Genomic DNA, 27,328 nt, shown 5'->3' with positions numbered 1-27,328 from the left:
CTGTTTGCTGTGACAAACGGCAATCCTCTTTGCAGATCGTCTTGCCAAATATTGGCCACACTGTTCTCAAACGCTGTCCAGTGGGCCGCAGTGTGTTTGAGACAGTGAGTGTGTGGTAATACCCCAAGCTGGATGCTGTCCAACTTCAGTTCTGAGTCTATAATTATGACATAATGCATTTTAGGTTTTCACCATTCTGTAATGCCATATAATAAGCACAAATGATACACTGCATCTTTCAGTTACTCGCCACACTGTAATGCTATACACAGTCCACAAAATGATTACCCTGGAGGCAGAATTGGGCGATACTTATTATTCAGTGGTTCAATTTACCTCGACCCCTGCACAAAAAAAATATAATCAAGAACTCGCAGGTCCAGCCCACCGTATGAGTTGTGGTCTCAAAATTCTCCAGGCGTATTTGTCTCCCAATTAGCATCTGGACCAGTACAACAGCGGTGTCATCATTCTAGACCTGTTTGTTCTTGGTGTTAACGCATTAAGAGCGCTGCCTCTCATTGGTAAACATGACCAGCACAGCCACACATACTCTAATTAGCACTTCTGTCTGGACGGGGTCCCAAACTTTTCATCATGTCTGGCCCAAGTCTCTCAACTGTGGACACTCTGTACTTTAGACGTCTTTGCAGTGTCTGGACATCAGCTGACGAGCTACTTTAAAAAATATATATATTCGAGTCATCCTGTTTATTCGTACTTTCTGCTTACTTTGGAAAGTAAATACATGGAAGGGTCATCTTGCAATAAACTGGTCTTTGTGACATTGATTGGGGAACCTTCTTTTTGCTTTTGTTCTTCAGTCTTATAATGAGCTAGCCTAAATTTCCCATCTCAGCAGTTTCCATCAATGACAGTTGCTGTTTAATGTAGAGCATCACTGTAATTGTTAATCAGGAAGTCTCTCCTTAAGGGATGTCCTCCATTTGTAATATAAGATGCAATAAATCCACTTTATGACGTTATTGTTATTGTTATCACCAGCCTCATGCCAACAGAGACATTGACTTTCACCCCAAAGCAGCATTGTTCTACAAGGTTCCCCTTATTGACTTTGGGTAAAGTAAACTTTTGTCTCCTGACTTACAAAAAAAGCAAGGGTCTTTGGTGATTAAGTACTTAGTCTGTGTATACCTTGGATTTAGTGTCACATTCGTCTGACACTCGAAATTCATATCCACACAATGACAAATTTGAGGATGTGCCAGAGTCTGGATTAATTAAAATCGGGAAGCACAAAAAAATAACACCCTCTTCACCATTGTGTTTTTTTTTCACTTCAACCTTACTAGTGTCCTGAATATAGACAGTGAAAGTCTTTCCAGAAAGCTAGCGAGAGCCTGTCCTGAAGGTTTTTGGCAGACAAGAGGGTATTGTCATCACTGGACCCTGCCTAAGTAAATAGATCTGTCCCCGTCCTTCGATAACCTTCAGACTCCACAGGGTGCCGTGTGATGGCCACCTCGTTAACACAAGCCCCAAGCTGTCTCTCAGACCTCCGCGCCAGAGCCAATAATTGGTGGAAATCAACCCCAAAAATAACCTTTTATGCCGATGATCCACATCGCTTTCTCGGCCACTGAAGGTGTCCTTTCCATAGCCGGTAGTCTTAGTTGGAATCCTTAGTGGGAATGTGACCTCATCCCTGCAGCTCCTGATGGGATTGTTAGCTCACTGAATTCAATTGCATTCAATTACTGTTGTAAGGCAGCTGTGAATCAATAGGTTAAAATTGATTCTGTAAGTGCTGTATTGTGTTTGGATTAATTAGACTGTTATCTAACAGTACAGTCCTTTGTGTTATGAGTGTTTTTCTGTGTGTCCTATCTATTTGTTGCACTGAGTGTGTGTGTGCGTGTGCGTGTGTGTGTCCGTGTGCGTGTGTGTGTGCGTTCACGCACAGTTATGCATGCTGGTTGTTCCGTTTCGGTGCTTCTGTTTGTGTGTGTACACTAATATGTGACCATGTGACAAAGGACACCTGACCTATTTTTGAGCAATTAGCCATTCTTTAGCCGCTCGGCGCGGGTATGGACGTTCCGCTGCCGAACAATACTGCCCTGTGTGCCCCTGTGGCAACGCGCCAGATTAGACATCTCAATTTACAACTCTCTCCCTCTCTCGTCCTCATTCTGTTTACTGTTATTGGTCTCACATGATGACCCCATCAGGCTCATTTGTAACCTATGTCAAAGCCACAGAAAAAAACAACCCATATGTTTGGGACAGGGAAAAACAGGAAATGGAGAAAATTAGATAAATGTTATCATCTCCTCATACTAAACTCCACAGTCCATCAGGTCAAGCCCTCAGAGCAGGGGGCTGAGGTTATCGGCCCTCCAGTAACTCAAATGTGATTTGTTAACCAATTTCAGCATTTTATCATGCAGGATGGGAGCAGTACGTGGAGCACAAGTTAGGTCTTTTATGAGGTTATTAAGTGCATGGCAAACCTTCAGAGTTGGGCATAGAATACCAATTGAATATTTTTGCAATACTATGGCCACATAGAATCCTATTGATATACAGTATGTATTTTGCTAATTGTTAGAGAAGAGTGGAAAATGTTAAAGGAAACTGAATATTTTGCTTCTTTTTACACACAGATTCAGCTACTATGGTCAATATAGAGAATCAAATTACTGTTATGCCTGGCTGTTAGATATAGGAAGTTTAAAACAAGTGGCTTATTACATGTCAGAGATTGTGAATGTTTACTAATGTGAACCGCAGTAACCTCTGTAACCCATGAAAAACACCCTGTCAGGTTTTATATTTTGTTGGTTCCACTTGCGATTTAGAAATTGCTTCCCTGCTCTCTGGCCACAAGGCAAGCAAGAGATGAATACCTCAGCTTCTCAGCCCCCTCTGCGAAGAGGCTATACCTCTGAGAAGACTTTTCATTTCACATTTTGAATGGGGGGAAAGAAACCCACTTTAAAGTGCCATGTACTATTTTCATCAAATATTTGCAAATGCGTCACTCTCGGTGAGTGCAAGTAAGCCTGCCCTCTAAGTAGTCTTTATCTACCCTACAGTGTGTTTCTCTTGCCTCCTGCCTGGCCGTTCATGGTATTCTCTCATCTAAAAAGCTGGCTCATATGCAACCACTGTATTTTCACTTTGCAGTCAACAGCTCTTAAGCCATTTATGGTTCTCACATCCCCTTCACACACAAAAGGGAACATTGTCACTTTCAGTCCCTTATGGAAGCCAGACGGTCGTTAGACCAGTGATGGGTGCCATCGAGAGCCATCTACGAGGCCTGGCCTCACGAGAGAAAGTGGTGACAAAGGTCAGTGTGCCACGTTTTCAATTTTCTCCCTAGCACCTCTCAGCCCGAAAGCAATTTCTTGACCACGGACAGGCCGGCCGGCCCTAAAGTGCATCTCACAGTTGTGCCAGATGCATACTGAAATGGGGTGAGGGAGTGAGCCACCAGAACTGAGCCTGGAGTGGGTCGAAAACGAATGCCTCTGCTGTTACATGGGAGGAAGGTAGACTTCAAAAAGCAAGCCCCACAGTGAAGTGCATGAGAGTGTGAAAAAAAAGACCTTAAAGCGCACATGCTGGAGATACCAAGAGTGGAATCATTAAATTTCAGTCCTGACAGTCCTTGTCAGAGATCCATCTTTCGTTTACTCTCAAGTCAGTGAAACTCAAGAGACTAAGAGGACAACAGAGGGGAGGAAGAAGAAATAACTAACAGATCATCCCAACACAAGACTGTGCCTGACAGTCAGATTTCCGATATCTTGAACAATGCAGGCGATATAGACAGAGATGTATATCACAAGAAAGAAATTACCTCTAAGATTGATTTGTCACTTATCCATTCTGTATTGTGTAGCTAATTTTATCAGAGAACTGACCGTTAACTATTACTATTATATTATATATTTTATTAATATATATTATATTATATTATATGTTATATAATAACTATTGTGGCCCAAACTGAGAACATGTTCAACAGAATCTTGTTTACATTTCTATTTTGTCCTGGCAAGTCACACTGAGATTAGAATCTTTTCTTTCTGAGGGAGCCCCGGCCAAGATGGGTACTCCTGGCTTCCTGGCACAAAGTCAAAGTCGATAACAACAAAACAAAAACAAGACAAAACAAAGGAATTACCATACCTCACAGGAACATCATGACAGATTATTGAATCAAACTTTTAAAGCTTTCACTCTTGCAGAATTTTAGCCGAGCAACACCACTGTTTTATTCTACCAGTAACACGTAGGGCCAGTACTTGGTACAATTGTGTGCATACTTCCAACCCACAGACTTCAGATTGACACGGACCAATTGGGATGCATAGTCACGCCTATTTTCATATCCTCACATCATATTGACCTCCACCTATTGGTCTTGACGCTTGGTACCCATAACTCTGTTTGTTTAGACGGCCTCCACAGTCTTGCTTAGGCTGTCTGGCAGCACGCTTAATCCCCCAGGAGGGGCTTTGCGTCTGATAGGGGCAGAGGTGGGAGGAGTAGTGGCGGTGGTGGAGGTTGGGGGAGAGACGTAAACATCAGCAGCCAGCACTAATGATAATCTCATTTTAATTTATGGCTCTGCGATGCCTCTCTGACCCCACGGCTAAGTGCTCGCAAACTCTTCTGCATCCCAACGAGGCTCCCGACATGCTGTTATCAGTGCAGGGGGCTGGGGAGGAGTGCAGCTCTTATTGGTGTTGACTGGTGCCTGCATTAGTGCAGTTAATCCCCTTGCCTTGCCCAGTAGAGTCGCTCACTGTGTCCTTATCTCAGTTTGGTCTCGGCCTTGTTTTGCATCTCCTCTCTCTGTCTATTTCTGTATCTCTCTCTCTCTCTCTCTCTCTCTCTCTATGTCTCTCTTTTTTCTTTCACTCATTCTCTCTCTTTGTTGCTTTATATCTCTCTCTGTTTGTCTTTGCCCTTCCCAAGCTCCATCTCAATCTTGGCCAAAGATGAATTGAAGGTGTCGATTCCACTTGAAAGTTGATTCTCGTTTTGGCTGCAAAGCCATCAGCATGTACATATTCGCCCTTCAACACAGTTCACTATCGGTGGCAATCAGGAACTGGAGTAATGCAGCAGTGGACTGAATATTGAATCAATTTCAAATTTAATATAAAGTGGACGAGAAGGAGAAAATGAAATACAGATGCAATGAATGTCATCTGTAGATGGGAAATACAGGACAGACGCTTCTACAGGTGTAATTTATTGAAGTCTGTGGTTTTTGTCACAACCGAAATAATAGAGCCAGGATGATTGGAATGTAAATATGTTTTTTGCCTCCCTCATTTGAGGTGCTTAAGATCTTTTGTTTAATATTGACCAACGCACCATTGTCTAACCAGCAACCTCAGATTACTGACCGCCACAGAGTCAGAATGATTTAAAGCCCAAACAACAAAAAGGGGTCAATAAGATATGTCAAAACAATGTGCTTAAAGGATAGCTTACATTGCATGACCTTTGACCTTAAGTCCATTTTTCTGTCATCAGTCTCCTTCTGGGTGTTTACATGGGACCAGGCAGATGTTGACATGAATGTGGATGCCGCCATGTGGCATCAATGTGAAGCCTTGGGCATTGTTAGCATATCTGACAGAAGCCTCAGATGTATGACAGTCTGAGCTGAAATACAGTTTAATCTTTCATTATCTGTTATTGATTAATTCATTTTGCGGTCTAATTTGTCATATCAGTTATTGCAAACAAGAATAATTCAAAAAGTGTGTGTCATGATATGGTTTTGTTTAAGGTGTGATTACCCTTAATAACCAAAATAATTTTATTTTTTAGTTCAGCCTATGTGATGAACCAGTGTTTTTAAAGTCGTATTATTATTAACCTTGGAATATTATGATCTGTGGTATGGTTTCACTTTCATTTTGTCTGAAATAGTTCTGATTGAAAAAAGTAAATTGTTCCAAGTTTCATTGATTTAAATGACACACCCTGAATGGACTGTGGTGTGAATAGGTCCAGGGTTAATGGCAATTTCACAAGACAGTGAGCAAAGTTCAGAATTCACCAAAAATTGCATTGTTGCAAACTCCTCAAAGCAAAGAATAAAATCAATGTAGAGTTTATTCTTTTACGTGAATTAAATAGATGAGCCCCTAGAATCATGCAGCCCCAGCCCAGAGTTCACTCCTGAGGAGCTGCTGAGTCAGACATTCGTATCATACACCCCTTGATCTCCAAAAGACTTAGTTATGGAAATTAAAGAGATAGTGTGTAAAAAAGAGCTGCTGAGAGAGGGAGAGAGAGAAAGAGGAAGAGGAAGAGGAGATGTGTAGGTCATGGTTGTGTGTGGTGAGTAGGGCTGTGCACGGATAATCAAATGTCCGGATAACCGTTTGCTGCATAGCTATTCGAAAACTAGTATCCTTATTCATTTCATTCATACTATTTAATTCCTTATTCATTCCGCTGGTCGCGGAAAGCAACATGGAACTTTGAACTTTTTGAAGTCTGATGATGAGAGTCTATACAGGTAGCCTTTCTGATGGAATAGCTGCAAAGCAAACTGTGCTCGAAGGTGTGAGCCAAATCTCTTCGTGTCGGAGATAATTGCGATAATTTTTTGTGGTCTAAATGCTTTTGCAGCCAGCCCGTTTCAGTTCATTTTTATTTACTCTGGCGTTAAATCAATGTCACCTTAAATTAATTATATTGATTTTCATATCACATAGAGTGGAATGTCAGCATGTCAGTGAATAATCTGATCAAATAACAGAAACTCTCAAGGGCCCAATGTCTCTTTGAGTAAGTCTTAATAAAACATGCACCCTTAAACAGTATATTCCTCGGCAACGTCATGGGTTGTTTCCCTGAGCCTCTCTCTCTCTTTCTCTCTCTCTGACTCTCTCTCTCTCTCTCTCTCTGTTTGCAGGCAGCAGGTGGGAGTTATCAGCAGGTCTTCACCATGCCATGCTGAACGCCTTCGTCAGCCTTCCTCATCGTCCCTCATCAGCTACTCGAGATGAGCAGCTCCTCAGGCTCCTGGCCTCTCCAGATGGCCACGCTGGCTACCTTCCTCCTCCTCCTCCTGTTTCATCAACCGCTCGCCTCAGCCTCGGCCTCCCCCTTCCCCAAGGACCTTGCGGCCCTCAATGTGGTGGGCCCTGAGCGTGAGTACCGCTACCTGCTACCAGATCGGGTCAGCTGAGGTTAAGAGATCAGGGCCGGGTTAACAGGTCACGGGTGGGGGGTGAGGAGGTCACAATGTAGGTGGTAGTGGATAGGTGAATGCCTGTGTGTGTGTATATGTGTATATGTGTATATGTGTATATGTGTGTGTGTGGTTTTGGCAGTATTCTTGCTGGTATTACTGCTGGCAAGTGTTTTTCCTTGAGCTGCTGTAGGGATTAGGGACACTCCATGCAAGAACGTGCTAGCAGAAAAGCAAGCTGTGGGCTAATCCACTTGCATCGTCTCACGTGCAGACCCTCCACATGAAACGGCACACACGCACACACACACATACACACACACATAAACACACACTCACACACACACACACACACACACACACACACACACATAGGGTATGCACATGGTGGGACATATGTGAAAGCATTTACACAGCTTTTCGTGTAAAAAGAACACACCAACTGGCATAAAACTCTCACTCAAATGATTAGTAGGCCACATCCTAACTGCACTGTGGACTAAATGTACTAATTTACTCACACTACACAACACACCATAACAAGCACAGTTCACAGAAATGGAGGTTTTCATATCCAGGAAAGTACTAATGCAAGCATCTCTCTTCGGCCTTTTATCTTCAGGCCCCTTGGTGTTTGAAATACACCATCAAACTATGACCTGGGGTCCAATCCTTGAGTTCAGACCATTTTTAGCAAGTCTCAGGACCCTAGCTTGATAATAAGAAAACATAAAATCCACTTAAGTGGCAGGCCCAACCCAACCACAACTCAAAAGACACCCCGTTTCTTCTATTACCCTCCTGCGAAACTTCTCCCTGTTGCCCTTCCACACTGTATCATTTAATTAGCCAAACAGTGAATATGATGACGCTGCGACTTTGCATGGCTCCAAATTGCTGCCGTGCCAACCAAGCAGAGCCAGTGGTGATTATTCGGTGTGTATATCCCCTAAGTCGTTTAAGTGGGAGCAGAGAGTCGGATGCAGGGAGGGAGCATCCTTTTTTTTTTTTTTTAAAGACAAAAAAAAAGAAAAATCCTTATCTCCTACGCTTGGGGACAAATGGAGCAGGTTGCAGCCGTAGGCACACACATCTATGGGCCCTCAGCTTTAAGCACGTTACATATTCCCCTACACACACACACACACACACACACACACACACACACACACACGCACGTCTATGTGTGCCTCACAATCCTCCTGAGTTCCTATGGTTTAAGGTTTTCTTCAGCTTGCTAATATTCTTTTGGATTGTTTACGGTTGACCACAGACATTTAGGCAATCTATCACCCCAGGCAATGTACCCTTTGCACAAAGCAGGGGATTATATTTTACAAATGCTTAAATTATTGCAAATAAATTAAAACATATTATTTAATCATACAGTCACAAGTGTAATTGCTTTTTTCAACAACAAACTGAAAGCTCAGCAATGCAAAGTAGACAATCAGAAAAGAAAAATGAAAACAAGAGTAAAAAGAAATGGAGGGAAAGAAAAACAACCTATTCAAGTGTAGCATACCATAAACCATCCTCAGGTGATGAGGGACTTTTGCACTAACATTGCTTTCAACTATGGGTACAGGATTTAGGGGCTTGCTTTAGGGAAGTACCATCCAATAACAGTGTTAGAAAGGGTAGACTATTCACTCGTTTGGAAACAGCACTTAATAGTTTATGCACACTGAACTCTGAACGCCAAACTCTAGTGAATATCCGATCATTGATAGCTGAAAGCTGCAATTTGCAAGCTATAATATATGAAGAGTGATACTTTAATGTTTGAAGCTACCACCGTAAAAACCTACTCTGTTAGCGCTCTGTGCCCCTTCCCTCCCTCTCCATCTGGGTCTGCAGACGTCGAGGTTGTTGTGCGACTTCAACAATCTGGTATTCACATCTCTCTGCCGCTCGGCACAGCTTGTTGATGTGAAAGGAAAAGGAATGTGTTTGGACTAAGTTCTCCCGATTTCTACGCTTGTTGTTGTCAGACTCTCTCTTTATTTTGGAAATGTTTCCGATAAGGGAAAAGAGAGAGTGCAAAAAAATGTTGCCTGAAAAAGAAAAGAAAAAAAAGCTGACAAGCCAACAGAGGACAGAGGAATTGTGGGATGCATAGTATGAACTGCCGTGTTTGTTCTCCACAGAATCCTACCTCTACCCAGGCTTCCAGGGTCTGTCTTCGGATAATGACACGGCGCGGCTGGGCCTGGACTTCCAGCGGATGCTGCGCATCAACCACATGCTCTACATCGCAGCCAGGTCAGCCAGTGGGCTTGCAATAACTGTCACTCTGATAATTATACCGATTCATAAAACAAGAAAAATGCACTTCCATTCATTTGGTTGAAGATCACATAAAGATGGAAACAGTCTATTAAAACTGAAATCTTCACTTCCTCCCCCCTTTCTCCTCCTCCTCCAGAGACCATGTGTTTGCAGTGAACCTCACCACCACCGCAGAGCAGATTGTCCCTCAGCAGGTGAGTCAGCAACACCTGGTCAGAGCCCCCCCTCTCTTTCTTTCTTTCTCTCTCTCTCTCTCTCTCTCTCTCTCTCTCTCTCTCTCTCTCTCTCTATCTCTATCTCTCTCTCTCTCCCTCTCTCTCAAAGCCCCAGCCCCAGAGACAGGAGGAAGATTCCTGCGGCTCAAAGCCAGAGCACACGTCAAACTCACCAACCACACATTTGTCGTCCTCAGCCAGTCTCTGGATGCGGAGATAATCTTAGTTTCCAAAGTAAAAATAAAAGAAGAAATAGAAATTACAGATACATTTTGACTGATGATCAGTCAGCTTACCTTTTGAAGGTGTACACATACAAGACTGTGTGTATACTGTGTGTGTATAATGGTATGCATATGTACTTGATATGTACATATGTATTTGTTTTGTACCGTGTCTGTTCTGCCCTCCCATTGCTTTCTATGTAATACATTTCCCTTTGCAAATTCTTGCATAGCTTGTCTCACTCCTTTTTCCCCCCCTTCCCCCTCCTCCCTTCATACAGCGGCTGACGTGGAGGTCGAAGGACGTGAAGATGTGCACAGTGCGCGGGAGAAACAGCGTGAGTCTGTCATGTGACCTTCCGGCACCTTCCGTGTCTCTGGACGGACGTGCTGCTGCTTGCCAAAATTATTTAAAATATCTGGTTGTATTTGGCTGTTTGTCCTTGCACTGGGTTTGCCAGGCAGCCAATGAAATATGTATGTGAATTGGGCTGTAGAGACAGGACATATTCTATTTTTTTTCCTCCCCTTCTTCTTCATCTTCTTCTTGTGGAAGGGTGGTAACATGGATTCTATCATTGCATAAAGGGGCCTAACATGAGAGAGCTCAGTCAGAAAATGTCACAGTGGCTCTCTCAAGGAAAATGTAATTAAGCATGCAAGGATTCGCACAAAATGACATTTGTGTGTCTCTCTGCTCTTTTTTTCAGGACGAGTGCTATAATTACATCAAAGTCTTGGTCCCCCGGAACGATGAGACTTTGTTTGCATGCGGCACCAATGCCTTCAACCCCGGATGCCGCAATTACAAGGTATCTAGATAGTATGAGTGTGTGTGTGTGTGAGGTTGAGCGCATGTGTGTGTGTGTGTGTGTGTGTGTGTGTGTGTGTGTGTGTGTGTGTGTGTGTGTGTGTGTGTGTGTCCTTTGCGACCCTCTCTGCACTTGTTCACCTGTGGGAAGGAGGTTGAAAGGCAGGATAAAAAAGCGTGCACTGGCAGAGGAGGAAGGAGCATCATCCCTGCCGGAGAAACGGGGGGTGATTAGAGCCGTTCCACAGCAGTGGGAGTCTGCGCTGTCTGACCAGATGTTGTTTTCACTGCAGCTACCTTGTGTGTGCGTGTGTGTGTGTGTGTGTGTGTGTGTGTGTGTGTGTGTGTGTGTGTGTGTGTGTGTGTGTGTGTGTGTGTGTGTGCAGGTTCATATATGTCTGTGTCTAGGGTTGGGTATGGATGTGCATATGTATCTGTGTCCAGGCGTGTGTGTGAGGTTGCTAATACAACAGGAGGAGCATGACTGCGTGAAAAAGCCGAGTCAAAGCGCCTCTTTAGTCACACGCAGATCTCTTCCCCGGGGATGAAGGCGCGGTGGCAGGTGATTTATAGGTGCCCAGGCAGGGGATCAGGCGCGCCCGTGTCTGCAATATCAAATGGACTCAGCTGTAGATGAGCTTAAAGGGTCTGCGGCTACACTCGTGTACAGCATGTTCATGCATTCAGGACTTTTCAGAGGCTCCAGTGGCAGTGCCCTTTAAAGGTTTCAGATAGTGAACTGCTGATAAAAGCGCTGGGAGCAACAGAGTATTTGTGAGGAAATAAATATGTGGTAAGGCATGGAGGCATTTCAGTTAACATTTTGCCCTTTCAAAAAAATGTTGTGAAGTTTCAGTGGAAGGTATTCTTTTAATTAGTGGCATGGAGCCTCATTTTACAACCACAGTACCTGAAATACCTCAAAGCTAGATCACATTTGTCCAGCCATTTTGCTAATTATTTCAGAGGTGCATTAAAACACACAGTCAGCCTGTCAAATAACCCTTCCATTTTTGTGTATAATTCAGCAAGCAATTGGACATTGCATTGAATTGGAAATTTGACCTTTATTATTAATTAAGTCAGGGTATCATAAAGTAATCATCATCAGTAAAGTTAGGGTTAGGGTTGCCATGGCTGCAAATCTCAAATGGGTCTTTTGTGAACTGACAGCTGGTTAAATAGTATACCTGTATACAACTGTATGTATAAAATACTATGCATATCTGCAGGTATGTTGTTTCAGTATGGTCTATGATGTATCTCTCTCTCTCTCTCTCTCACTCTCTCTTCCAATAGTCAAACAGGTCTTTTGCAGCTGATCAAATAGCAACTGCAATTTCTCTCATGTGATTTTATGCATGTTTTTATGTAAACTGAGCATGCCGCTCTGTGTGATGTGTATCTCGGTCTCTGCAGATGGACACTCTGGAGCAGGTTGGGGAGGAGCTGGTGGGCCAGGCCCGATGCCCGTTTGAGTCCCACCAGTCCAACGTGGGCATTTTCGCAGGTGGGCACTGTCACTACAGCTTGTAAGGCTGATGCCAACGGGCTTTATACAAAAATCAAGCTCCAACCTAACTCTGCCAGTCCTGATAAAGCAGATGTTATTCACATGCTGGAGGTGGAAAATCAATCTGTGTTTATCCTGTGCTGCTATATCACAGGCATTTTGTTTGTTTGTTTGTTTCGGTTGGCTCGCTTGTTTGTTTGTTTTCCCTGTGTGACTGTGGGTGGGGTTAATCCATGTTTCTCTAACCCACCTGCTGTTCTTCCACCCTGATGTCCACGCAGGGGGGAACTTCTACTCGGCCACCATGACTGATTTCCTGGCCAGCGACGCGGTCATCTACCGCAGCCTGGGAGGAGAGGGAAGCCCGGTCCTTCGAACGGTCAAGTACGACTCCAAGTGGCTCCGAGGTGGGTAGCCTTAGTAGCACCTTTCAGTCACATTCAGTCAAAAACAGCAAAGTACAGCTCAATTTGAGCTAATGAAATTCAATTCAATACAGTTTAACTCAGCATAATTTGATGCGCTGTGCAGCATAATTATGTTTGCTCTGGCATTTTGAAGTTAATTGGTATTGTCACGAAGATGATTTTCAATTGAAAGATTGAACGCTACGGTGACCCCAGTGCACTTGATGCCTATTGTACACAACACATCGTGTCACTACATTTAGCAAACCATTGTCTCACAGAGGTTCACTCGTTCACTTGTTCTGACCTGTGTTTCTTTCCCTTTTTTTCCCCTCAGAACCTCGTTTCCTCCACGCTATCGAGTATGGCAACTACGTTTACTTCTTCTTCAGTGAAATTGCAGTGGAGTACACCTCCCTCGGCAAGGTGAGACTGAGAAGGAAAAAAGACATGACTGATGACATTCCTTTCAAAACTGATAGTTGAACAGTGCGCAACGACACGACCAATTCTCCTTTCAAAAGCCCCCTTCGATAACCGGCACTCGATACACAATGTCCACGCAAACCCTTGAATAGCGAACCTCAGCGCTAGCTGCACAGCTACTGTCTCCTATGAACAAAGCAGACGGACAGTTCGGAGAGGGTTTATCTGTAGCACTCTCTGCTAGGCAGCGCCGGCTGCTCGATGAGCTCCGAGCCTGGAGGCAGCTCACGACCAGCGGAAAAGGGATTAATGGTGTGGGTAGAGCCGCCATGGCACGCAACACTGGCACAACACACGTCAGAATAACAACATCACTTGTCCTCACCGGGATGTGTTGATAGTCAATCATTGAGATTGCTGTTCTTCTGCTCAGAGCATGCATAGGAGGGGTTTAGGGGCAGCAGCTTCCATTCTGACCTTGGCACTGGCAACTCTGTCTCTGTCTGCAAAGCTGAGTTACTGGAACAGACCTAACCTGTCACTGTCACTCCCTTCTTCACCTTAGCACTGTCTGTTCTCTCCTCATCTCCTCTGTCTCTCTCTCTCTCCCTTCTTCTTTTTTTTTTCTCTCCATCATTTGGTCTGGTGCACTCTCTCTCTCATACACACACACACACACACACACACACACACACACACACACACACACACACACACACACATACACACACACACACCCACAATCTGCATTCGTGCCTCCCTTTAACCTCTCCGTCTTGTCTCTCGTCCTCTCTTTCTTTCTCCCCTTCCCTCCCTCCCTCTCCATCCTCTGATGTCCATATTCAGGTGGTGTTCTCGCGTGTGGCGCGCGTGTGTAAGAACGACGCAGGCGGCTCAACGCGGGTGCTGGACCGCTACTGGACGTCCTTCCTGAAGGCACGGCTCAACTGCTCACTGCCCGGGGACTCCTTCTTCTACTTCGATGTCATGCAGTCTCTAAGCAACGTGCTGCAGATTAACCACAGGCCAGCCGTCATGGGCGTGTTCACGACACAGATGAACAGGTGAAGGGAACGCTTATATAAGCATTGAGAATGAGTACACACACACACACACACACACACAAAACAACACACACAAACATACGCACATATATTAACGCACATACATTATATTAACATATATTAACATACACATACACATACATGTACAATTGGGTTTATGGTGGTGATGCTGCCTACAGATACCACTGTGCATGAATAGAGAGCCGACGAGGACGCAGACCGGTATAGATCAACCATCTGACAAGTTAATTATCTCTTGCAGCATACCCGGCTCAGCTGTGTGTGCATTCTACATGGACGACATTGAGAGGACCTTCAATGGGAAGTTCAAGGAGCAGAAAACCAGCGAGTCAGCCTGGACACCAGTCCCCGAGGAACAGGTGCCCAAACCTAGGTGAGAAGCCCCCTGGCACAAGCACAGCCAGTGCAGAGATGCGAGAGGAAATAAACTGACGGCTGTCTGAAGAAGGAAACAGTAGCACAGAGAGTTGTCTTCCACTTATGAGGACATTTGGTCAGGCAATTGCCTACTTTATGCCATAAAGCTCAAGGGAAGCCATTTAGAAGCCATTTTTAAAAAATTTAACATCTAAAGTGCTTTTGCTCTCTTCTCTTCATCAGATAGTATTTAAAATTCAGTCGTTTCAGCAAGGAGTGACGCTTAACTGCTAATGAGGAGAAAAAAGTTTGTATAGCACCTCTGTCAAAGTTTACAGCACATTAAATACTAATCCAGAGGAAAGGAAAGAAAAGCTTAATAGCCTAAGTTGTCAGTGTCATGCTTATTATTTCATTCTCACAGTTAGATGCAGTCACTTGAGTTCACTGTTAATTCACTAACAATGAAGAATGAGACCTCAGTCACCTTCCAGAGGGACAAGGAAATTACAAGCTTTGCTTTAACTTTGCCTGAGGGCATGTTCAGGGGTGTCAGAGGAGGTGTGTGTCTTTCAATTGGCAAGGCTTTTATTCCCTTTTCATCTGAGTGCATTATTCAGGGCAACTTACTAGCCGGCGCGAACACATTAAAAAAAGAGCACGTCACCTAAGCAACTATATGTAAATATCTCATTGCTCAATCAGTTCAAGTGAGACACAAGTGACACAGAGGAAATTAGCTTGATTACCAGAGAGCATTGCATTCTGACAAAATATATACCCTCCTTGTACGTAAGTGTCTGCTAAATAATTGAAAGTGAATGCCAAGTCCAGAAGGTTGCAGGCTGGACACAATCGCGGTCGGATTCTGCCGGGTGTAGGCAAGCTTTAAATGTGTCGAAGCTAGTCTGAATAGGGCCACTGAAGGCTAATTGTGCTGTCATTATTTAGGCCATCAACATTAAATTACAGTGATTAATCTTGTACGCTCCATTCTTTGACCATTGGTAATTGCTGATTGAGAGATTGTAATTGAGAACAGTACACAGGCAGTCTCTGTGTTATCCTTATCAAGATTAATTTGTGAAGAGCGACCACAGAATTTTAAACATAGGACAATGCAGTTCCTTGCAACTCTTTTGTTTGACTTTTTTCTCTTTTTTTTCTAAAACAAATTATGTTATAGATGAATGTCTCTTTCCATAATGAATATTACTTGACATATGAGTACGCTGCCATAATGTATGCGGTCAATTCAACGAATAGACGGCTGTTTCTACTATTGTAGAAATATAAAGTGTTCCAATTAGTTTCTAAACTATTTTGTTGACATATAATGTACTTCATACGTATGTTGGAATGTTCCTTTGAAATTTAACCCTGCAATCTACTAGCCCCTATTTAACTTGGCCTAATATCAGAGAAAAGACTACTCACGAATCTGAAACCCTCTTGTTCCGCAAGCCGCTGTGTTCGTCATCTGTCTCTGACATCATGCAATGACCTAATTTCCTCCCCGGTCCCCACCCAGGCCGGGCTCGTGTGCAGGAGATGGCCCCGCGTCCGCCTACACCTCCTCTACCAGTTTCCCCGACGACATACTGACCTTCATCAAGTCCTACCCGCTGATGGACGAGGCCGTGCCCTCCGTGGCCGAGCGCCCGCTCTTTGTCCGCTCCGCCAGCAGGTAGTCATAACCTCACACACATATACACACACACACACACACATACCTGGTCCTGTCCCCTGCCCAGCAAAGTCCCGCCTGTCCACTTCCTTTTATCTCTCGCCACCACCACCGCTCTTGTTGCTCCTGTGTCCAGGTGAGCACAGCATTCTCTGTGAAGACAGACCAAACCAGTTGGCATGCAAAGGGTTCAGCTGTTGTATGAAATCACTTAGGGATGTTTGCCGGTCCACTGCAGTATCAATGACATTTTACCCAATGGCATAGCACCCTGAGTACCCTTTTAGACTAAGTACTCACCAAAGCATCTCCTAGTATGACAAATGTGTCCTTGTGATCTGTGTCCTTGTGGAAACAGTCTTTACACTGTGAGAATGTCTTCATCTCTGCAGGTACAAGTTGACCCAGATGGCTGTGGACACATCTGCCGGGCCCTATAAGAACCGCACCGTGATGTTCTTAAGCTCCGAGGATGGCCACGTTCTCAAGGTCTTGGCGAGCACCGACCCCAACTCCACCTCTGGTTCCACGCTGCTGGAGGATATCGATGTGTACAACCCTTCCAAGTGAGTCTCCACACCGGAGATTGTGACTGGAACTTGAAGTTACACCATGTTTGCATATATAACTAGCAAATAACTAGCCTGTACAGGAACGAATATGAAGTCCATCTGTGATAACAATGCTTGCCTGCGTGTAGAGTATTTAATTCTATTTGTGAATCCTGTCTATCCAGGTGTGATGTCCAAGGGGAGGACAGAAGAGTTCTGGGGCTGGAGCTGGATAAGGAGCACCATGCCCTGTACGTGGCCTTCTCAACCTGTATCATCCGAGTCCCTCTGAGCCGCTGTAGTAACTACGGGACCTGTAAGAGGTATGGAACTCCTCCTAAGTCCATGAGTCATGAGTCCATGAAATGATTGCTCATTTTTGGTGAAATTTTAAATAAAGGTTCCATAGTAAACACATCACATCACTGACAAGCAGTGTTGATTTATTGAATTTAAAATAATAACTGTATTTACCATCTTGACCATTGTACTCATCATCAGTCATGATAATGTTCTGATAGGAGGGGTCCTATTTAGAAATGTTCCACAACAGTGGTTTCTACGGTTTAGTCAGATTTTATCAGAATATTATTTTCTGACTTCCATTATTTTCTGTCATTCACAACAACTTCCAATGGCACTACCAAATCTCTTTCGAAAAAATCATTCGAAACCAGATTGAGAACGGAAAGTTTATTTATGATGTGCTTATTGTGAACTTTCTTAAAAGCCATGTAGCACTTCCAAGAACTTTCCTTTTGGTGAAGGCAAGATGTGTGAAGGTGGGGGCAGGTGTATTTGTGTATGTGTTGTGTGTGTGTGTGTGTGTGTGTGCGTGTGTGTGTGTGTGTGTGTGTGTGTGTATGTGTTGTGTGTGTGTGTGTGTGTGTGTGTGTGTGTGTGTGTGTGTGTGCGTGTGTGTGTGTGTGTGTGTGTGTGTGTGTGTGTGTGTGTGTGTGTGTGTGTGTGTGTGTGTGTGTGTGTGTGTGTTGAGGGGGAGGGGGAGTAGGAGTTTGCAGTCGAGAAGAAATAGCTTTAAATGACATCTGAAGACGAGCTGTAGACAGGAAGTCACTCGACAGACAGCAGTGTGACAGGCTCTCGTGCTGAGAGGTCTCTGTTGTCTGGGTCCCAGACGAGCTGTCAAGGTAAGCTGGAGGAAAGAGTGGTAGGCGGAGGAGAAAGACAAGGGACTCGCTTGCTGTTTCTTTTCTTTTTTTCTCGTTCTTTTTTTTTTTGCCAAGAAATACTTACATGTGCCCATACATTATGGTTATACCCTGGGCTGCCTATTGTGGAGAGATATGGAGCCATATAAAATGGATTCTCTGGTCCCAGAGGAGCACTTACAGGAGCTGGGTGGGAACACTCAGGCGAGGTCCCCAAAGCATACATCATGTTTTATCTCACACATGCAAGCAGGAACACACACACACACACACACACACACACACACACACACACACACATGCACACACACACACACACACATGCACATCCTCAAAGACACGCACGCACGCGTGCGTGCACACACACACACACACACACACACACACACACACACACACACACACACACACACACACACACACACACACACACACATACACACACACACACACACATGCTTGGCCAGGTGGTCAGACTCCTGGCTCACCACACTCATATAGCAAACCTAGCTAACTGAGTGTTTGAATGGACCAGTATGCAGTATGCTACATGCCTCCCAGCTCCCTCTCTCAAGCGTTCCCCTCACCTCTCTCTCTCTCTCTCTCTCTCTCTCTCTCTTGTCTCAGGAGCTGCCTGGCCTCCCAGGACCCCTACTGTGTTTGGCTGAAGACGGAGAGCTGTGCCAGCGTGACACCGGGCTTTAAGTAAGTGTGACCTCACTTCCTGTCACAATCTCAAGCAAGTCAAGCTGCCTGTACTGTTTACCGCACCTTGCCTTGAGAGATTTGTTGATGGGCATAAAGTGTTTCCGAACCACGTTTTTGCTTTTTCCTCACAGAATAGATGCTGATTAATATGTCTGTTTTAATGTTGCCTTCCCAGTGCTTCTCCGATGTATTTTTATATATTATAATAGGAAGCAATCTAGGTAAATCCGGGTTTTCTTTTCTTTAGGTTTGCCTATCTGATGCATTTCCCATCTGTTTGTCATATTCATTTTCACTTGGACTTTAATTCAATTGTCATTATATTTTAGAAATTGTCAATTTTGTGCTAGCTTTGATCCTGACAAATCCCTTATGATGAGTCTGGGATTACAGAAAGATTTATTTGAATTCTGATGGAAACTCTGTAAATACATTGATCTAAATCTGAAGCAGGCACACCAGTTATTAGAACAGATTCGTTTTATTCATGTTATTAGCCTTTTCTTATTTTTCTAAAATGGGATCAAGAAGAGCTATGGCTCTTGATACATAACATTTACCTTTGACAGACACTTTTACAGACTTTGAATATCATCCACTACAACAAACTAACAAGCACACTTTCAGACTATATATAGGGACAATGCATGCCTTTAGTATGAATGTGTTGGATCTGTACCATTGATCAGCGCCAGCTAACTGTAATTGATTGATCTGGTCTTGTGGGTGGTAGACAGAAAGGTTTATTGATCATGGGTTCTGCCTGTCAACCAGCGGCCTTATAAGAGACAACAGCCAATCTGTCAACCACCATAGCTTCCAAGAGTTCTCCAGCTTCTCTCTCTCTCTCTCTTTCTTTCTCTTTCTCTCACAGCAGACAGACATGCAAAAGGCAGCCTTTGACTAAATGATTTACAATACATGGAAAGTAATGCATACCTATATGGAGCTACAGTCCCTTATCTTCCCCTTGTACTTTTTGCATGACTGCTTTCTTCACTGCTTACTCATAGCTCCTTCCTCCCTCTCTCCTCTTCCTCTTCCTCTGTTATCACTTCGAGTTTGTTGTTCCCCTGGTTGTTTCCCAGTTCATCATGAGCGTTATCTAGATCCACCCGCCTCCCTGGTATGAGGAGGTACCGTGAACAGAGCGGAGATAACAACGGTCACCTTGACCCGCACCGCAATTAAAATTCTCCAGCTGTGCAGCTAAACAGGGCAGCATAACAAATAACATACAGTAGTTTGAAAGGTCATTCTTTAGTATACATCTTCCTGGGCGCCACCTCGATGAAATATTAACGACGCAGTCAGAGAAGGTGAGTTTAGCGAGCGAATTCCGCACACTTCTGTACACTCTGGGAGCATATCATGTGGAAAACGTCGGCTTCACTCCTGTCGGAGGAACAGATGGGTGTTTTGTTTTTCAGAGTCCCTAGATGGCCAGCTGCCAGTACTCATGAGAGGGTTTTGTCCAGAGGTGAAGTGACACAGACAGGTTGAGCAGGCATTGCTCGCATTGCTCACGGAGGTCAGGGGGGGAGAGAGAGAGAGGGGAACATTTCAGCATTTTCCCCTGAAGAATATTACTGCGGAGAAATAGGAGAAAGGCAGACGAGGTGGATATATGACAGATCCTACCAAGATCTTGCGAGTATTTGTTGAGATTGTTGCGTACAAAAGTGGCTGAATTTGAATTAAATTAAATAAAAAATGAATATTGCGGTAATAAGAGAAAAAGTACAACTGGTAGTTGCCATTGCGAGAAATCCTTGAATTTGCAAAATCGCAAGATCGCAAAATCCTGGAGGGACTGACATGAAAGCAGGAATAGGGAGTATTACACAACAGCTTGAACTGGCTGGCTGTTCATAAGGATTTTAAATAAGGCATGCATGCAAGTCTGTGTATGTGTGTGTGCATGTGTACACAAGCGTATGGGTGTGTGTGTGTGTGTATGTGTATTTGGGTTCATGTGTGTGTGTGTGTGTGTGTGTGTGTGTGCATGTATGTGTGTGCACATGTGTGTATGAGAGAGAGTGTGTGTCTTTGTCAATCTTCGTGACTGACAGAGGAGACAGGGCTCTTGTGTCAGGCTAATGAATAACACTCAGCCTCTCCCCGCCTCACTGGCCTCATACCTCCGAGTATATTGAAAACGGGGGAGGGGGCTTGTGCAGGGTAACACTGAACGAAGCAGTGAAAGAAGGAACGAGTGAAAGAACGAACGAGAGGCAGATAAAGGTGGAGTGTGCAAGAGAAAAGACAATACAGTGTCGGACCACATAGTAAATTGAGAGGGCTGTGGTGGAATCATTGGGTAGGACAGATCTCCAGACACCCACCCCCCCAGCTCAGAGTCACACTACCGGTTTCTGTTTGGACACTGCAGTTTTTCTGGCACCAGTGGGAAAGACATCAGTGTGTCTGCCAGAACAAATTTGGGAGACTCTGTTAAGGCAGGAGATTTTTTATTTAGCTAATTATTCTTACAGGGTATCCTATAAATTAAGATTTTATACACTCAATTGGTTACTTCCAAAACCTGGAAGGCAAGGAGCTGACAAAGGTTGTGTAAAGGAAATCACCAAAAAGGAGACAATGAAGGATAACTAAATTGAGACGTATCAAGAATCCTAGAAGTTCCATATCAGATGATTTGTAAATTGCGTTTTTCCATTGTTTCCTAGCCTTATGAAGGGCGGTTTTCCTCTCCTATACCATGCACTTGTAATAAGGTGAGCCTCTCTCCTTGTGCCTCGCTGTCCGTGAAGGGTGATTTACGGTTAACCTTTTCCTGCCATCGCCCTTCCCTGAGCAAACACAGGCCTCTAATTGGACCGCAGATGCGATTCTGACTTCATTAATGGCCTGGCGTGGCAGGTCTCTCCCTCTCAGTCTCCCTCTCCCTCCCTCTCCCTCTCTATTCCTCTGTTTCTCCCCTCTTCAATTCCTCAGGGAACGGCACTGGCACCACAGTCTCCATGTGTGCGTCGCCTCACTAAAGGTGTTTGTTTATTTCACTAGAAGCTGACTGGCAGGTCAGCGGTGCTTCTATTTGCGGAAAAGGCATATTAGCTCCCTATCGACATTTTGGGGGATGAATGACAGAGGCTCAATAAAAGAAGCTCAGTCAGAGAGTGTGAAGCACTGGTATCCAATGGTGACCAAAATGATGTCTCAGATGCATCCTTTGTTTTAGATTCTCCCACTCTCTCTGTCTCACTCTCTCTCTCTCTCTCTCTCTCTCTCTCTCTCTCTTTCTGTCTTCTCCAGGGCTGGATTTGAGCAGGACATCGAGGGCGACTACTCAAAGTACCCTGACACCTGTCACAGTAAGTCTGCATTGTCGTCATAGAAACAGGCCAGGCTCACTGTGTGTTTTCTCTCAAGGAACACAGAGGAAATCCACCGCAAATCACACCTTAAATTAGATTGTTGGCTACATGTTTGTTTCTTAAAGAAATGACTCAGGCATGTTTTTATCATGACACTCAGTGGGTACATAGACAGTCCTCCAATAGCTTTAGTAACTCTGATGCTGAAACAGAAAGCAGAGTTAGAAAACCAATTGTGCCTATGTATGGAATTTCTTAGCAGCTCGAAAAATTTCACATTTAAAATTAAAATTGCATCACTACCGTATCCTTTGCCATTCTAATTGAATAGCCTTTTTTGTTTACATGGGGGTATACACAGTGAGCCTTGTGAATCAAGAATAGGGTGGTGCTTACCTTGCCCTCACTTAAAATCACTTGCAGCCAACCAGGACAAAGGCCTGAAAGCTGCTTGCATTCTGAAGTGTTTGCAAAGAACAAAAAAAAAGAAAAGAAAACTAGCACTGGTTCAAATAATGGGCGACCTTTCCCTTCCTCACAAAAACCATGTTGTTTAAACCCCCATTATCAAGCAAGGATGGAGTTTTCCTTTCATTTTGTAGTACCCTATAGAACGCAATTCGATTTGATTACGATTCAAAGGGTAAGGATTCAATTATAAAACAATTCTTGATGCATCACAATGCTTTTCTGAGATGTTTTTTCTTTAAACCTTTTATTAAATAGCTGTTTTACATTCACATTAGATAAAAAGCTGTCTCCTTGTTGAAAGAAGATCCAGCAGTAAGCCTATGTCTAAACATTTAATATCTTGTACTGTATTGCACTGTACTGTACATTCTATAAATACCTAATTGTTTTCCTATTAAAACAAATTCTGCACTTCTGACTACAGGATAATTCATTAACTATCATTCATAACAAAAATATAACATTAAAACAGCTGGCTTTTATAAGATCAAATATGATTATCCATACCACAACGTAGTTTAAACAAAAACGTGTTACTTATTTGTAAATACATGTAAATCCTACTGAAAAAACACTGGCTTGTACTTGGCTAATATGACACCGGAGGAAGTTGTAGCAAGTAGGCAACTAGCATTGAGCTAAGTAGCCCCATTAAAGCCCCATTATGCGAGAATTGGTATTTTCTGGTACTGAGCTCCCCCTAAAGTTGCTGTGTGTAGTTCACTTTTACACCACTTTGAGACCCCCTAATGGACAGTGGTACAGATCTATTTGTTGACAAGCTGAGAGATATTGAACCAGCAAAGGCAACGCCAGAAACCAAAGTATGTTTGCTGACAAGGTAGAGTAATATTAGAAGATTTTACACAAATGTGACCGTGAATATTTTAATTTATTGTGACGTCGGTGATGAAAGCAAAAATGACTAAAAGAATAACAAAAGTTATTAAAAAGCTTTTAGTTTTGTCAAGTCAGCGCAACACAAGACATAGTAAGACAGCTAATGCTTTATTATTGATTAGTCCAACAGAAAGAGTGCCAGCTCGGCATCTGACTTGCATCCTTCTGTCTCTTTTAGCTCTTTTAGCCAACAAGTAAAAGACTCTCGCTCAGTCTCTTAATATCTCATTGTCTCTCTCATTTTCTCTTCTTCGCTTCCTCCAACAACTTCTTTGACGCCTCTGCCATGAGGTCCGTACAGAGAATACTGCGCTAGCTTCTTCTTATATCTAGCAGAAGGGTTTAGTTGTTGCGTGAGGTGGTGCCATAAAGCATTACTTAGTTCTTGTGAAAGGTGTTGCGCTCTGTCCACCAAAGTTACATAGTGCAATACCAGGCGTACCAGGCATGCTGTGGCAGTGGCACAGGCGCCATTCTCCGTGTACAGTGGTACAGTGTACCACCAAAATGATTTTAAAGCTGTTATTTTAAGGTAAAATTATTACATAATGTTGCTTTAACACTATGTGTTCATTCACTGGTGTAACGACTGCAAAATCGCTGTACAACTGTGGTTAAACTAACCTATAACTGTACGTGGGTAGCATCGCAAGACCCAATGGATTGTGTAGATGTAGTATGTGTTCCCAGTATCTGTAAGTTAACTTTTCATTCACTGATACAGTCATATATGTTGCATTTGAATGATTTGTTTACATTAACTGAGCTTAGCTAGCATTACAAGACCCTAAGGAATGTGTAATGTTACATGTAGTGTGTACTGGCAGTGTTTTCTGTATATTCATTTTTCATTCATCATTACAACTACACATCACACTGAAATGCATTTTAGGGAGTTCTTTTAATTCATTATGCTGGCATGCATATTGTTTAATTACATTATTTTTAGAAAGTTATTTCATTTTCAATCGCAATGCATTTTTAAAAACGAGTATTCCCAGCTCTAATACCCAAGCCATGCTTTTGAACATGCCTTAGAAGTCCAATTTCAGCCTGCACTATTCATTCAACCGGCTCCTTCCTCGAGCACCTTGAGGGCTCGGACTTCTGAAGCCCCGGCCCACCGTGTATTTGTTGATTACACCTCAGCGTTTGATTCAGCCTGGCCTTCAAACTTGATTTCATGACGAGGTGCGGGACACCAGTATCGATCCCCGCCCTCAGCACCGGGCTCCATATTTTTTTCTGGATGGCAGTCGCCTGGGGAAGATAAATGACGCGATACAAACTGGCAGTATTTGCCCAGGGCGGTAGACCCGCTGTTTGGCAATGTAAGGGTTCCTGCTTTGATCCTGGCCCTCCTTGGCTCCCTGTCCAAGTGTCCTTGAACATAACCGCTCCTGGTGGACAGGCTTCTTGTTCTCTATGGCCACTTATGCTGTGCACTGTGTTTCATGTCAATATAGGTGATTGTTTATTATGATGTGCTTGAAATAATTGGTAGAGAAGAACACAAATTGCCTTCTAAATGCAGGCTGTTGTCCTCTGTGCCCACTACTGTCATATTAGGTGCAAACAAGGTTTCCCTTGCCATGGGATTTGTTGACATGGTGTTTCTGGCTGTCAAAAGCCTTGCTGGTGTATTTGTTAGTAGTTTTTGCCAGTATTTACAAGGGGTTGGGTTATAAGCTTTTCAGAAGTTGTTTGAAAAACAACAAAGTCAGTGTCAAATAAGGAGTTGAATAGGAGGGGGTCCAGGCAAACAATTAGACATTCAGAGCCTGATAATGAGGAGAGGGGACTCCTCCTTGGCTAGAATATTTGAAGCTGTAGTGAACACTAAGCTCAAAGAAAAGGAACCATATTAGAGATTGTACTCTCTTGTAGTTAAAATTTTTGAACCGAGGAGTAATTATTTTATGATCTCTGATCTTCGCTTTCCATTTGATCTAAGTCTTTGCGATGATCTCAGCAGTGCGAGGCAAATCTGCGGGGTTTCTGCAACTTTGCACGTCATGCTAGCAAGCTCCTCATGAAGTATTCACAGAGAAACCTCTTTCATCATTCATTCACATCCACAGCGTTCATGACGCAGCAGTCTGTGTCCTTAACCTCAGGCTCACCTTGACGGAGATGCCTCTCTCCATCGTGCCCGAATCAGAAAGGACACGGTTGATAGTGAAAACTGCCATTAGATACGCCCCTGAACCACCATGTGTCGGAAGTTGCTGAATGGGTTAGCCAAAAATGCTAATGGGGCTAATTAACTAAGAATCCACATCTGTGTTGAAACACCTGCTACTGTAAACATCTCATTATCTAGGATTTTTTCCCTCTTTGTCTTGATTTATACTTAATGAGGTAGAGCATGACTATTTTTGGCTCATTTTGGTTCATTTTCATTCTCTATATGCCATGATGATAATCAAAACAGAAGGCTGATGGTGTCTATTTTTTTATCCCCACAGATGTGTTGGCTACCACTCGGAATCAGAACTCCGCAGCAGACTCAGCCTATGGTAAAGCTCTCACCGTTATTTTCTTGTTGACTTGGCAGGCTTGAACTTGTAAAGTTGAAAAACTGAAGCTGTACAGCATTGTATGTGCCCTTTTGATAAATGCTCTGACATTAAAGCCAAAAGACGTCTTTTTTTAATGCTTTTATACGCATTATACCAATGTGCATAAGCACTAAGGACTCACACCCTGTGATCCTCCACCATCGTGACCTTTTTAAAGTGTGAAATAAAGAAAAGGTAAGTTTCGGAGGTAAAATGTCGCGGGAGTTATGGTCTCTTATTTGGAAGTTGTCATGCTTGGGCGAGGACACACGACTTGAAGTTCAGCCTCGCTTGGGCCTCGGTGGCGGTGGTGGCTAAATCCGTCACATGAGTGTCACCCGCCCTTAATTTAATTGAGACATTTAAAATCAGACTGTTCTAAGGGCCTCTGTATTAACCTCGGCCATCCAGTCAGCCGAGCATGAAGGCGGGTGTCAGTGCAGAGAATTCTTAATTATGGTGCTTTCAGTGTCTAGCACTGTACCAATGCAAGAGCATTCACAGCAGCCTATTAAATCACAGGTCACTGGCTACAACAAGGAGTAAACTAATTTGAATTAGCACTTCATTGAAAATGCATTAGTAAGCATTTCCTGCTGAGTTCTAACGATATTTTATAAATTCTGTTGTGTGAAAGCCAAGTGCCAACCAAAGCCAATTAGTTGTTCACAAAATGGATGAAACGTATGCGTCTATTTGCAGTTTTCCATACGGCACATGTATGCAAACCAGAGGATGTCATTTTAAACCATGACGAAACCATAATTCACTTGAACACGAACAATGGCAGTTCAGAGGAGGAAACCAGAGGCTAAACTGTGAAATTGTTCCTGCTGTCATTCCTGCTTATGACAGCTTCAAACACACGAACCAGAGCCAATCTATTTAAGCAGCTGAACGCCTTCTGTTGAGTGGTTTGTTTTAATGTCCCAAAGCCACCCAACTCAAAAGGGAAAACACTCCAAATGGATCACACTGTAGCTATAGGCGGTTTGCTCAGGCTCTCAGGCGACCGAGCACAGTCTTCGCCTCTGAGGCAACCATGCTTTGTAAATAGGGTGAGCCCACAGTACATGACCCGTAGCAGTTCTCCTGATATTACCGATCTGTTTTATGCGTTGGCATCTGCGCAAGCTCTTTCGACAAAGGCTTTTATGCATCGCTATTGTTCAGTCCGCTGAACACTGATGCTTTTTAAATCATAGATCTGCACATAGCCCAAGGTGAAGGGAGTTATTTTGGCTTCTGACACACATTGCATCCAAGGGAGCTGCTATGACCCGAGCCCCAATGCACAGATGGCTGAACGTTTGGAGTGGCATATTTTCAGGGTAAACTTTTTGACTGAATCCCGCAGGCACAATCTGCTCGGGGTCACTGTGGCAGCCTCATTAGCGATAAGCACCAGTCCCGCTAAC

General features: G+C 43.7%; 1 protein-coding gene across 1 annotated transcript in view; it reads left to right on the top strand.

Moving 5' to 3' along the window:
* Positions 1 to 27,328, top strand: part of LOC105891990 (semaphorin-6D-like) — an 83,745-nt gene that overhangs the window by 49,004 nt on the left and 7,413 nt on the right. The window contains exons 4-19 of the mRNA XM_012818202.3: positions 6,917 to 7,154; positions 9,346 to 9,460; positions 9,624 to 9,681; positions 10,208 to 10,264; positions 10,637 to 10,738; positions 12,157 to 12,247; positions 12,532 to 12,657; positions 12,995 to 13,083; positions 13,930 to 14,147; positions 14,410 to 14,541; positions 16,057 to 16,212; positions 16,605 to 16,778; positions 16,949 to 17,086; positions 18,560 to 18,637; positions 21,917 to 21,975; positions 25,818 to 25,868. Of these exons, the coding sequence (XP_012673656.1) occupies positions 7,007 to 7,154; positions 9,346 to 9,460; positions 9,624 to 9,681; positions 10,208 to 10,264; positions 10,637 to 10,738; positions 12,157 to 12,247; positions 12,532 to 12,657; positions 12,995 to 13,083; positions 13,930 to 14,147; positions 14,410 to 14,541; positions 16,057 to 16,212; positions 16,605 to 16,778; positions 16,949 to 17,086; positions 18,560 to 18,637; positions 21,917 to 21,975; positions 25,818 to 25,868 (1,792 nt within the window). The 5' untranslated portion in view covers positions 6,917 to 7,006. The remainder of the gene's footprint in view (positions 1 to 6,916; positions 7,155 to 9,345; positions 9,461 to 9,623; positions 9,682 to 10,207; positions 10,265 to 10,636; positions 10,739 to 12,156; positions 12,248 to 12,531; positions 12,658 to 12,994; positions 13,084 to 13,929; positions 14,148 to 14,409; positions 14,542 to 16,056; positions 16,213 to 16,604; positions 16,779 to 16,948; positions 17,087 to 18,559; positions 18,638 to 21,916; positions 21,976 to 25,817; positions 25,869 to 27,328) is intronic.

This window comes from Clupea harengus, chromosome 19 (assembly GCF_900700415.2).
Source record: "Clupea harengus chromosome 19, Ch_v2.0.2, whole genome shotgun sequence".
Lineage (NCBI taxonomy): Eukaryota > Metazoa > Chordata > Actinopteri > Clupeiformes > Clupeidae > Clupea > Clupea harengus.
Note: the sequence above shows the minus strand (reverse complement) of the source record. Positions and strands in the feature narration are given on the sequence as shown.